The 14604-nt window shown below is 37.1% G+C and overlaps 1 protein-coding gene across 1 annotated transcript; it reads right to left on the minus strand.

The window, feature by feature from the left end:
• Positions 1 to 1543: 1543 nt before the first annotated feature.
• Positions 1544 to 10792, minus strand: LOC102712058 (probable tocopherol cyclase, chloroplastic). The gene is made up of 10 exons (XM_015833067.2): positions 10602 to 10792; positions 10125 to 10369; positions 8951 to 9030; positions 8250 to 8326; positions 6747 to 6916; positions 5912 to 6009; positions 4429 to 4533; positions 3482 to 3598; positions 3070 to 3219; positions 1544 to 2114 (listed from the first exon to the last, which is right to left on the minus strand). Exons 1-10 carry the CDS (start codon positions 10775 to 10777, stop codon positions 1941 to 1943), a joined length of 1392 nt encoding a protein of 463 aa, XP_015688553.2. The 5' UTR covers positions 10778 to 10792; the 3' UTR covers positions 1544 to 1940.
• Between the last annotated feature and the right edge of the window lie 3812 nt (positions 10793 to 14604).

Below are 14604 nucleotides of genomic sequence, written 5' to 3' on the forward strand. Positions count from 1 at the left end.
TTGAGATTCAGAGACTGTAGTAGTGGTTTGGTTGGAGTCGGTGTCTTGGGAGGTTGGACCTTGATGATGTACTACTACTACCGTACAGGAACAGGATCAAGGAATTCAGGACTTGACTCGAGGAGTAGGGTTTTGAGGATATTTCTTTTTGGAATTGGGATGTGGTATCATGGTTTGAGATGTTAAGCATGTGCTATTTTTGGTTGGTGATCAGAACTTGTCTTTATGGAATTTACAGGTTACCAAAAAATTTGGTCTTCAGATTGGTTGTCCACGGATGCGCAAAATATATTGCTTTCCTATTTGAGCGCATTCTTAAGTTATACGACTATTATGAGTTTTACATGCGTAAGGCTTCTTTTTTCTGAAATTATGCATGAGAAAAACAACTTATTAATAATTAAAATATAATTGATGGTAAAACTCTTATATATGTGTTCTTAGCGATCAAAACAAAGACCGAAAAACAAACTATGATTAAAAAAGCTCTCAAAATAACTCTAAATTTAAGTTTTAAAATTTAAATTTTGATTTACAACTATAAGCATAAGTGAATATACGATGGACAAATAGTTTGCTTGCCACAACTGGAGTGAATTTAAGTTTGGACCCATTTTTTTTTACTGAATTTACATTGAACCTCCTATAGACACGCGTTCACTTTTTACAAAAATTTACAATGAACCCCCTATAACTTATGGCGGTTCAGGAAAGAGGAGTATAGCCAGGAAGAACATCACAGTTCTGCACTGAGTCTTGAGCTTGAGAGAAATAGTAAAAAAAAAGTCTGAAGTGAAAATAGGTAAAAAAAATAGAACCAAAATGAAAATAAGGTCTAGAGATGTTCAATATAAAAAATTTGGTAAATGAAGAGGGTCTAAACTGAAATTCAATTTATTCATATTTAAGAATGATTTTATGTAGATTTTTTATTTCTCATTTCCTGACCATAGAAAGGGAACAGAACAACAACAAAAAAAAGACTAAAAAGCCCCTTAAAATTAATCCTGAAATGGAATTCTCAAATTTTGAAAGCCAACCAGGCTATAACTTGTCTGTTGTGAGACTGAGGCCCATTTGTGACTTCTTTAGGGGGCGTTTAGTTGATGAAATTAAAATTTTTGTATGTCACATCATATGTTTGACTGGATGTCAAAAGAAGTTTTCAGACACGAATAAAAAACGAATTTTATGGCTGGCCTGTAAACCGCGAGACAAATCTTTTGAGCCTAATTAATCCGTCATTAGCGCATGTGAGTTACTGTAGCACTTATGGCTAATCACATACTAATTAGGCTCAAAAAATTCGTCTCACAAATCTCACGTAAATGCATTTCTCACGTAACTGTGCAATTAATTTTTTGTTTTATCTATGTTTAATACTCTATTTAGGTGTGCAAAGATTTGGTGTGATGTTTTTGGGTGAAAATTTTTGTGAACTAAACAGCCCCTAAGTGCCACGTTTCTGTCGGCAAGACTGCAAGAGGACATGTCAAAGATAAAACAGAAAAAGTGTGCTTCGTGACAGGATCCGCTAGCCAATTTTGACCAGATAGTGAGATGGGACTCAAATAGGCTCACTGCCTGACAATACTTCAAAAGTTTAGATGGGCATAAATGGAACTTACTGATATGAATTATAACATATTACACCATGTAGAGTACTTGTCATCTTGAATTACAGCCTCCATTCATGATCAGTAAAAATACTCTTGACGCATATGATTTCACCTCACCCCAACGGTTCCTGTTTCTCTAAACCAATAAGAAAAAAAAACTCTTATGCTGATTTGTCTACTGTTTCCTGTAGCTGGCTGGCTGAAACCATGATTGATGCTAAGTGAAGATCGGATCAAGACTCAAGGCGTGATTAAGGACCAGATGGCTTATTTCATCTCTCACCTTATTGATGGTTCAACCTGGGCAATGCTATGCTATGCTTACAGGCCAGGAGGCTTGAGAAATGGGACAGGGAAGAGGCTGTCGACGTCGACCGGTGTGCCGACGACGTTGCTCACAAGCTCGTTTGAGACAGTGGTGCCCTTCCACCCATTGAACCAAGGGCCTCCACCAACTTCTAGTGCCGCCATGTTGCTTGTGGCGTCGAGTATCATCTGCAAACAAATAGGAAATGCATTGTAGGTAATGTGCCATATAATCTTTGTTGTAATTCTTGTTACGGTTTTCTAGAGCAAATCGCAACACAAGAGCTTTCTTGATCCAAAAAAGGGTTACAAGCGTTAGTGACTAAATCAACGAAATGTCACTGTATTATATTCAACAGAAGTGTGCTAATACTGTCCATGAATCACGTATGCACAAAACCAGATATTGTTCCCACCAAGTGTGCATGTAAAGACTAAAGAATGTGTTTATCTTGGCCTCAAAATATTCTTTTAGTATTTGAATATGGAAAGCATGACAGCATAGTTGGCAACTAGCATCATCCATAAGTAGTATCCTATATTCAACAACCAACATTGAATTGGTGAAAAAAAAATTAGTTGCGCCAGTATTAGAGGTCATCAGGGGTCATGGTGGCCATAATAATTGTAAGATTATTTTAAGACTAAATAGTGGCATTTGTGTAATCACTTCGTTTTCTTTTTACAGAGATGAGGGTGACGTGGAGAAATTGCTATATTGTAAGACAGAGAGGGTAGTACAATTTTGGGTCATATACTGGTTTGCAATTATAAGCCCACACCTGGCCATCCTTGTGAATCGTATAATACAGCTCTGCCACTATCTCCCCCATTTGCTTTCTACTCCTACAAGCCAGCCACACTTTCATGGGACAGGCTCTACAGATTTTGTTTGACAATTAGCTCAGCAAAATTATGGAATTGTATTTGCATTTATAAGTACTTTCATATTATTATGACTCTTTAGCTTGCAACACCATAAATTAAAACAATCTAATGATCAAAGTTCACTTTTTTCAGCAATATAAAGTTCAATTTTGGACGCAATTAAGCCAAACGGCATGTTAGATTTTGCAGGAGTAATAACTAATGTCTAAGCTAACTGAAAACAAATTCAGATGGCTTCATCATCATGCATACATACCTTTCCCTTGCCACCATCATCTCCTTTTTCCCACATTTGCAGCTTCAAGTCTCCATAGCAGGTGTCTTTGCATGCTGGCACTAATCCAGCTTCTATAGTTGGAGCTCGCAAAGCAGTGCCTGGTTCATTGGTGGTTGCTTCTATTTCCACCTGTAGCGTAGTAGTGCATGTTATTAACAGTAGTGTTCACCAGAGAGGAGCTAGGCACTAGTCTGGTGACAGACTAGCCCTAGGTGTTTAGGAGCCCTCCTCGGAAAGCTATACAGTCTCCTTTTCAAAGACTGAATACTGATTAAGGATCATAGAATGCCATAAATAGAACCTAAGAAACATCTACAATACAACTAGGAAAGCTAAGTAGGAATCTTTCTCAATTGTGAATAGTAGCCAATCAACATTGGATGGTAATTACCAGATGATTTTTGTTCTCGCCAGACATTTTCCAGTGACCCCAAGGAGCAATGTCCCAGCTTACTGTTCCAGTCCAAGGCACAAATTCATAGAATTTTCCCTCATAATGAATACCAATCTGCAGAGAACAAACAAGGACTGCTATGTGGGTAGTTGAATCTGTGAATCTTCTGTTTGGTCATTACATGTTTATGCTTGTGAAAGAAAGTTCATGTCACATTTAGACATGAAAGTATCGATGGCACAAAGAAAACGGGCATCCCTTTGAAATTACTGACTAAAGACAACTATATCTATCACCTAGAACCCCATAGTTGCATTAATGTTGAGGCTCGTAGTACAAAATCAAGGCAAGAAAGTTGATAAGAATGGTGTCGGACCTTCTATAAAGAAGAAGAATCCATAATAACATCACAGGAACACCATAGGACATGTAAAGGAAACAAAGAATGATGCACTTCTTTTTGGAACAAGAGATTATTCCAAGTCTCAGGCAGCACTGACGATTATGCTGCCAGTGCTTTTGCCATGCATTGGTTCTGTCAAATGCCTAGTTGTTGCGGTACTGTCGGATGGAAGTTGAGCAGATACATACAAGTATTGAAACTTTCATGATGCATAAGCATAACAGATCTGAGTATGAGCTTAAAACCACTGTGGTAAAGGGGAATAGGGGATACTAATTTGTGGCATAACCACCGCAATACACTTGTCCACTAAATCCCTAAATTGTCATATTTGTGGCCAGTCTTGAAATTAAAATAAACCCATACTTCGAAAATGATCTGTCAAATCATTTTTTTTTACAAACGGGCCTACCAATAGTATTATGTTTTGCCTTACTAGCAGATATCCAGTAATCAAGCTTGCATGATGAGCTAAGTTGCAGCATAAACTAGAAGTATGCATCAGATTAAAAGTTTTAAGTGTCAGGACTCAGGACTCTACCAATGAAGGACTTTCATAGGTTTCACCTAATCCGATTTTCCTTTGTCCACCAGCAGCCGTTAAAGAAACTTCACCAGATGCGCCTGAGAAGACATTGCACTGGATCTGTATGAGCAAAGGTGTACAACTAGTTAGTTTGGCCGTGCATGTAAATTGTTGAATCAAATTAAAACATAGACAATAATAGTATATTTCATGAAATATTAGTCCGTTTCACGAAATTTTAGAATTGTATAGCCTCTATAATTGATATTCAGAAGTACCAGTACAACTCAATACTTTTAACTAACTGAGTTATGTTTATAGAAGGTATTTTTTTTACTATAGCACACTCCGAATGTTTATAGAAGGTTTTTTTTTACTATAGCACACTCGGTGTGTTCAGACTTCAGAATCTTCACCCAGCTTCCTACAAAGAGAGGCACGACGAGATGAAAGCCAAACCTTTGCCCTGTGAGCAAGGAACTTCACAAGCAACAATATCCTTACTTTATGAGGTAAGGTTGGCTGGCAAGGCAAGCATTTTTTTTGTTCTTGTTTTTTGTTACCAAAGGCATAAATGAACAAATCCATGTGAGGCAAGGGATCCAAATAACCAACAAATTGCTTTGAGAATTGGGATGTAAGGAAAAGGAAAACCTAACATAGTATAGACTTCACAGGAAGGGAACTTTTGGAGAGATCTACAAAAGTATCTGCATAGTCATTGAAAAATAAAATAAACAACACAGTGGATACTCCATAAGATTTCAGGACTTTAAGGTCAAAGAGGATAGCCAAAGTGCAGCAATGCCAAAAAAAAAAAACTATTGAGCTTTGAGTAAAGAATTATATCTTGTAAAACCATTCTTCCGTGCCAATTTATTACTGAAACTATGGGTGAATATTACTGGCAACACCAAACACAAAATTAGGCCCTATTTATTGAATTGTTGTAATCAAGATTATTAAGCCAGATTACTATAAGCTAGAGTAGAATAATTTGTGGGTTATTTGTTTCTTTGGATTATTCGAGGCCTGAATTGCTCAGTTTGCAAGACTGAAGTCTAAAATGCCCTCAACTATTCTCAGGGAATGGATGACAAGGTGGGTAATTAGTTTGAAGTACCTAAGGGTAGTGGCCTAGTGGGTCTTTAGCCACCCCCATAATCTGAAAAAAGCACTCTTTTTTTAGATAATGGATTAAACCGGCCTCTACATCCAAGAGGATGTACACAGCCAACGAAAAATGCACTCTTGGAGGAGCTTATGAGATTATAGTAATCTGGGCTCTATATTATAATAAGTTGTCACAATAATCTATTCGTTTGTTCTAAATTACTTCTAATAATCTAAACGACAATAGTCCTAAGTGGAAACAAATAGGGCCTTAAACAAAGAAAGAACATATTTTCTTGTCGGTAAATGATGCAATACTTATTCAGTATTACAATGTAGCCATGACATCAGGATGAATGGTCAGAAAGAAGACAGAAAAACTCACCCAATACCACTTCCTTGGAAAACCTCCACCCCAGTTCTTTTCTGAATATGAAGGAGCATTTTCAAATTCAAAACGCTCTCCATCCCATTCAATCCATCCTGATTAGTCCATTCGCAGAAGTTATTATTAAGTTATTAACTTAATATTATCATACGAGTTTTGTATAAGATGCAGTGTGACCTCCTTTATAGATTAAATACATAAGCTATTCCAGTACAGGTGTTTATTATACAAGGGTACAAAGAAGTACAAAGAAGTGATATAATATGCAAATGTCATGGCATATAGTGAACTTTCATAGACTATATAATGAAAAACTCGCTTGAAATATTATATTATGTATTTCAACCTTCTCAAAACTGTTAGCCCAGATATGTTCACAACGTGCAATACAACCTTACTTTCGCAGCTTGTGCTTAGCATCATTATTTATATCTGCTATGGCACTGAAGACAATGTTTAAAAATTTCACCTTCTTAATCCAATCAATAAATTGTGCACTACTATAGGACTGAACTGGAGACATCATACTCGATGGAATAAAAGTTTGGACATATAGATAGGACTAGTCATATTTCCTGATATTTTTTAGTGTAAATTTGTGTTCTTACAGGAAATATTATAGAAAATAATGAGGTGAAGCTTCATTAATAGAAAACAATTTTTCACAATTTCGGTTAAGAATTACAGCTCCATCATACATGGCGAATTTACACAAGAGATGAATGTCTCATTCAGTGAATTACTCGGTGGTTCATGTGTCATCTACCTAGGATGAAAAACAGTTTTTAAAGACTAATAAAATAGTTCTCTGTTCAGCTTATCAAATACAAACCTGTGGACAAGCCACCAGCCATGCATATTTGCCAATGAGGTTCAAAGAAAGGAAAAGCAGCAAGCCACCCAGCAGTTGACTTCTGCTTTGATGTGACATCACCCCAGCCATATACTGGACGAGTACTGTACTCCCATCTAGCTGTTTGAACATTTGGCACGTACTTTGACCTGAAAGGGGGGCAACAGGTAATTTTAAACAGCCTTTTCTGCTTGATCGCTATCTACATTTTGGAGGGAAACATTACACATGGTATGATATCGTCCTAACATTAACTGGTATTACCTCTGTTCCATATTATTAAGATTTTTTAGCCCTCCCTAGATTAATATGGATGCTAATCAATCTGAACACATATATAAAACATATAGATTGATCTAGGATGAATTTAGGTAGGACCAAAACATCTTATAATATGAAATGGAGGGAGTAGGAGTTATCTGGGATTTGCGTGCAATATAAGCATCATCAGAATAATAAATTAATAATGCACATTACATAATATTAGTACTAAATAAAACTGAAAGCATTTACCAGATTTGCTTACAGTTTCCTACAATATGTAACATCCAATACAATCAAACCATGAAAAGCAATTTTGTTAGTTATCTGCAATCATGGCTACACATGAACTACACAATCCGTTCTATATTGTAAGACTTTATAACCCCGCTCAGATTCATATTAATGCTGATGAATATAGACACATATGCGTTCGTCCATGGATAAATCTAGATATGGCTAAAAGGTCTTACATTATGAAATGGAGGGAGTACTATTTTTTCCCAAAAATAAATTTACATAAAAGTATAAGCAACGATAGCACCGCATCACCGTATTTCCACTCTAGCATGGATTTGCAGTTAAAAATCTCTTACGGCACAATATATAGTTCAAGAAGTGTGGAGCAGCTAAAGCCTACAAACTTCTATATTACTCTCTGAGAAGGCAAATAGGCAATAAACATGTCAAGTGTGTTGTCCTTCATAACTTGGAAAGTGCAAGATATAAGGTTATATTTGTTGAACATTTTACCTTGTCCTGTTTTCAATTACATCAGTCCCTTTCAAAGATTAGGAAATTCATCTGCCTGGTTAGTGCTTCGGAATTAAGAATTCAGATCCAGAAAATCATGGTGTTCAAAAGATAATAGTATTGGATGTCTCCTTGTACAAACAAGCATCCTTCCTTTCCAATAATTTTGTACTAAGCTGGTATTTCAAATTCTGTACATGATTCTACAGTAATATTTTCTGATTGGCCAGAATACAATTCTCAGGTTATTTCATTTAGCATTGTGCTGATGAGCAAAATTAATAGATTCCCAACATGCAGATCCAACTATCATCTATAGTTTTATCTATGGGAAGAAACTTTTCAAGCTTAAGTGATAGAAAAATGCCCAGTAATAAACTGTAATGGCTAATGACTTACAAATGAACCTGAAAAAACACAATAGTAGTTAAAAGAATAGATGTTGGATGAATATTAAGATACACATGCCTTCCATCATCTCGTATAAAGCCCTGATGCCAAATAGGTGTGACTTGGAAGCCTTCCAAAACTCGATTAGAAAATTCCTAAATAATGAAACATAACAATTGCTGATTACTTGAAGAAAGTTGTTTGCATGTAAAGTGAGGTAGAAAGTAAAAAGCTACAAACCAGAGGAAATACAAGGTGAATAGAACAATAAATAAGTCCGCTTATTATTAAATCAGAAACTTGCATGCTAGTACCAAAGCATACAAGAATGTATACTGAGAATATCCCTTACACAAACACCAGCTTTACCTTAAGTATAGACTTTTTGTAATGCATTTTTTTTTAAATAAGCACCACACATTATAGAATGAGAAGCACTCCTAAACGAGTAAGTAGATGATGATTAAGTATGTGTTTCATTACATACATTACCATTTATTATTTAAACAAAACTCATGCACATTAGCTAGTCAGTTAAATAATCATATATAAATCCAATGTATAAATAACTAACCATGCTAGATATGAAAGGCAGCCAGCTAGTAAACACAAATTAAAAAATAAACTTAAGATTTTTCTTATGAATTTACTGGATACTAAATAGATGTGGCATAGCTCAGGGCATGGCATTTAATATATGTTAGTGGGAACAATATTTAGAGAATAGATGCAGATCATTATGAGTTTTTACAATTCATAAGAATCCATAAAGCATCTACCTGAGGGGGAACCTCCCCTTCTGGGGGTGTTGAGTCATTATTGGGAATGAAAGTGTTTCCAAGCATTAGTTCATGCCTACCTATGAAATGCAGCTTATTAATTTAGAAATCAACATATTGTGATGCACTAGTAAGTTTCATATGAACAGGAAAAGCAATACTAACTGCAAACAAAAGGAACATGAAGTAATCAATACTTGTATCGCATCTTAGTTTGTAGTGTTCTAACTTTTGATATGGGGTTTTCTTTTACTATGTTTTACCTTTTTAGATGTATTGAATACTCACTATATTGAAAACAAATAAGGCTCCCACGAATATATGAAGTTGAACTGTATGTGAAGGTGTGGATTGAGTATGAATGCACAAGTATATCCATCAAGAAAACAAAATAACTTCAAATAAGTTCTAGTTTTATTAGTAACTTCAAATATAAACCAGTAGAAATTGTTCAAATTGACATATTTGTTGACTTTATTAATGACAAAAGGATCACTGTTTTGTGACTGATTGCTGTAAAGTAGTAATTGATATGTATCCCTAACCAATAACCTCGTGTTAACCACATTAACTAGATTTTGCAGCATAACACTCCTATCTGAACACATTGCATTCGATAACTTTCCCAGAACTAGACCACAAGGTCTGTCTAATACAATTCCCTGTTGATATCAAAACATTTTCACAAATTTATCTAAAATCAATGTATAATATGAAGGAATCTTGCTTTCACAAAAAAGTTGATTAGCTCCGCAAAAAAGTCGATTACAAATTCTAAAAAAGAATGAAAGAAGACACGGTGCATTGTAGTGAACAACTTCTTCTTTTGCAAACTCAGGTGATGGTTCAGACCAAAGATCTGCACAAGCATCTTTGCATCAATCTGCAGCGGGCAAGCAGGATGGAGCGGAAAAGCAAGAATTAGCTGAGTTCAGTTTACCATGATAGAATTCGTTTGTTATGGTTTAAAGTGTTTGGTATTGTTTTGTAGTTGTTAACAACCTTGTCTATTCTTGCTTTATTAAAGATTTTACAGTCAGCTCTTTAGCATTTTGCGTGGAACAGAAACTGATTGTTAGCGCGGATATGTTTTCCTGTCAACACTGAACAGAGAACAGGAAAGGAACAACTTTTACAATGGAAAAAGAAGGGATCTTTGACCAAAGTAGCTTACTCCCCCAAAAGTTGTTTGATTTCTCGGTGAACTGGCAAATGTACTTATCATCGGCGCCAAGAATCTGCGCCCCCACGCCAGTGAACCGCGGACCATGTATGAGCCGATCAAGATCACTCATCCCGTCCCGGAACAAGGGGTTCTCGACAGAGTACATGAAGCAGAAGCTCTGCCTGCACTCGGGGATGGCCACCTTGAAGTACCATCCCTCAAAGAAGGGCCTCGCGGTGCCGTCGTAGTGATACCTGCCAGAACCATCCCATCATCAAGAACATTCAGTTAGAGATAACTGCGCCTCGAACCTGCAAATCATGTAAGAGTGTTCTCTGAAGCATCCAAATCCGAGCTAGCCAAGAATCCAAATTGAATCCTACATTTCGGAATCAGGATAGAAGGTAGTAACAAAATCATGCAGAGTAGCCATCGACTATTGTAGAGGAGGTTGGGGAGCGGGAAAGAGATTTTTTTTTTCCTTACCCGCTGTGCGGCGTTCGCAGGGCCCGGTCCCGCGGCGTGGGGGCGTAGGCGGGCGCCGCTGACGCTGCGGCGGAAGAGGGCGAGGCGGCGGCCGCGCGCGGAGAGAGGGTGGTGGCGCGGCGGCGGGGGCCGCGGAGCCGGGGAGCGGCGCGCGGGGCGGCGGTGGCGAGGTCCATGGGGTGGAAGGGTGCGGCCGTGCGGGCATGGGCACTCCGGTTTCGCTTCTGCTGCGGCTCGCTCTCTTTGAAGCTAGCTAGCTGCCGAGGTGGTGGGCCCACCAGTCAAGTACTTTGATCTGCTTACGTGTCGGCCCAGGATCCATGTGAGTGGGATGGGCTGGGGATCCACAAGTAGTAAGTTGCTCACGTGTATGGTGGGGGAAATAAGAGATATTGATGGTGAAATTCAGTCCTAGGTAGCGAAGGATTCAACAAGTTCTGTTATTTCTTTCGTTTAATTAAAAAATTGATCTAATTCAACATTATATTATATCTAGTAGTAGGTTTTTTTAACTCTAGTTTTCATATCCATACTCATACTCCTCGTTCACATATCCAACACAATAAGAATCTTGCTTGGCATGTTAACGACCTATATATATTTTTTTTATACAAATCTCAATCATTTATTTAAATAATGGAAGTGTTGTTGATTTTTTGGTCATGACCAAGACAGAGACTATTTTGTTAGTCTCGTAATTAATCGAAATACTCAAATATCCACCCTTACTCACCGAGCCTGAAATGACCAGCTTTAATACCTAAGGCTCCATCGATAATGGTATCAAAGACTCATGTCAGAGTTGCACCATCACCGCAATCACAACCATGGTAACGTGGGGTCGCACATGATCTGCAGAGATCATAGTGACCTTATGTGGCATTAGATCAAACCCATACCCTAGGGCAACGTATTGGGCGATGATGGTGCAGTGCTTCGAGGATGAGCTTGACAAAGGAGGAGATAAAGAAAGAGATCTGGTGGAAGAAGCTAATTAGGAATGGTAATCGGGCATGGCGGGCACGGATAGTGCATACCTATACCCATGCCCGCGAGATAATTTTGTGCGGAGGGTATACCTATTATCTATGATGTGTATGAAATCTTGCTCATACCCATTACATGTGGGAGGTAAATACCCATAAGTTTGCCCATTTACCCATCATAATACATACCATGTGTGTATTACGAACAATAGAACATTTGTATAATAACAAATTTTATTCGTGGGTTAACTTTCAACTACCCTATCTTTTAAGCGGTTTAAAGAAGAGTTCAACTTAAGATAACCATATTATGTGCAAGATATAAATTAAAGTTGACTTAACTATACATTAAACATTTTGGACTACTAACACTCATATATCGATTGGTTGTGGTGGGTAAACGGGTAAAGAGGGCATGGCAGTGGCTACCAATACTCATGCCCATTTATCCATCGGGCTTGGGTTTTCACCCAATATCATACATGCAAATACAAAATGAATAACATAACCTATCTTAATAGAGTTTTTACCCCCGGTTAAATGGGTAGTTAGACATGATTGTCATCCCTAGGCTAGATAGAGGGGAGTACCAGAAAGTGACCCAAGTAGATATATTACAAGTGAGCTCCTCTATGTTGATGAGCTCTGGATCTACTAACAATAACCTTGTCCTTGTCATCAAGCTTGTCCATTCTATATCTTTGAGCTCCTCAATGATGTTCTAGAAAGGTTGCTCTAGAGTGGTGGGAGGAGAGAGCGATGCTAGTGGATGGGAGACTAGAAGAGAAGAGGTGGGGAGCGACAGGGGAGAAGAAGATTTAAGTGAGAAGAAACAAGATGGGAGTGGAAAAAGATAAAGAGGGTATATAGGTCTTTTCGGTTATGGTACTATCTAAAATATAAAAGTTTATTGAGTAAATTTCACTTTGGGACATCTTTTGCGGTGGCATATTAAACTAGGGTTAGGTATATCTCACTACCAAGGAACCTACATCTATGGAAGGGGTGAAGCTCATCATAGATAAGTGGTTACTGATAAGAATCTCTTATATGTGATGAGCGGTATGCATGGTCACATATCACTATCCACAAATCCACAAATTTTCAAGGTGTCATATAGGACATGTGGTTGAGAGGGTTCGAAATCTAAGACCTCTCTCCCCCCAACACGTCACCAATACCAACTCAGCTATAGGGCTCAAGTTGTCAACAACAATATTAGTGCTATCCTTTTGACTATTCATATCCAAATTATTTAAGATATATTTGATAATCTAGGTGACATAAATAAAAAGGTTATCACCGCAAAGTTTTACATATCACTGTGTTTTATAACTTTTGTGTAACGAATATCTCCATCCAAGGCTTTTTTTTAAGAATTTAAAATTTTATTTTTTTCAAAATGGATCTCACCTTATAATGTATATTTGGGCAAGTAAATAATCTCAAATGGAAATATTGCTAATTACTCCCTTCGTCCCAAAAAGACTTTAGCAAACTACAATGCAATAACTGCTAAAAAATGAAGAATTTGTGGGACAAACAATGTAAGCCAAGTATGAAGTGTTTTTGGGTCAAAGGGAGTATAAAATTCTAATATAGTTGAGCTATATAGCTCTGATATATGTCATTTCTCCGTACGAAGTCATTTAAAAAATTCAAAATTTTGATTTTTCTGATCATTTAGTAAGCATATTCGGCAATGTAAATGATCTCAAATGAAAATGTTGCCAGTTATATAGCTGTAGATAATGTGCTAAGATCTTCAACTTTGATATAGGACATGTCTCCATGCAAGATCGTTTGCAAAATTCAATAATTTGAATTTGCATTCGTGTAGGTCGTTTTGATGGGTTAAACCTAAGACCGATCACAAATGACCTTTCATATTTGATTGGTCATTTTTCAGTACTATGTCTCAAACGAGCTACTTTTTGACCAATCAGAGATGAGTCATCTCAAATACATCGTTTTGACCCGTCATGGACGCTTAAATCTGTAGTAGAGTCTTTTCACTTAACACCACCTTTCTTTACCGTGCGTTGCAAGTTAGACTAGGTTTGTTGTTTGGTGTCCAATTAACATTGAGTAGTGGTGTTTGCTTGTGGTGGTGGTGATGAATAGCTCAGCTCTGCCTAGGTAAGGGGGTGACCGTCTAGGGCCCATAACCCTCCATCGAGCGGGAGAAATATATGTGGCCCAGAGCGAGCTGGCGTCACTGGTGAAAATCAGATTGAAGTTAACAAAGAAAAAATTATGGTTCTTATATTAAGCACAAGTCGATTTAGTTATTTTAAGTAATTAAGTCATAAAGGCCTATTCTAACATCTAAAAGTTTAAACAGTACATAATATCTACTAAGCTAACAATTACTAACTACAATATTAGAATATCGGATTGAACCGAGAGAATAAAAGATTGGTGTTAGTGAAAATAAACTCAGAATAAATATTATGTGTATTTAATGGACAATTAATGAAATAGGGTGAACTATTGGCCTAGGTTAAGCCACATATAATTTCTCACAAGCCTTGGTCTTGTTAAAGATAATCCTAATAGATTGGACCAAATCGAGACATTATACAATTGATATTAATAAAAACAAGGCTTAAGCTATCAGTTATATCAACTTAAATGTCTAGCTCATAGATCACTTGGATGATTATTGGCTAGAGCTCCAATAAAACAGATGATATATGCACACAATTTGATCTAAATTAACTAACAACAAACATAATTGATCAGACCGAACCAAGCAAAAATTAAGTTTGAAGTAACTGAAAATTAGAATTAAACTGATACGATGTATGAACTCTAATAGGTAAATTGAAATAGATCTAATCATGCAAAGCAATCTAGATCATAACAGGATACTAGATAAACCCATCGAATTAACCAACCAGAATATCAAACTTAATTGAGGAAGTCCTAGCCGATCTAGCGACAAAGCTAACTTACATTACAGGAGATCGAATAGAATTGATGCAATCGTATGCCGACAGCTCACTCCGTCAAAA

This window comes from Oryza brachyantha, chromosome 2, assembly GCF_000231095.2.
Source record: "Oryza brachyantha chromosome 2, ObraRS2, whole genome shotgun sequence".
Lineage (NCBI taxonomy): Eukaryota > Viridiplantae > Streptophyta > Magnoliopsida > Poales > Poaceae > Oryza > Oryza brachyantha.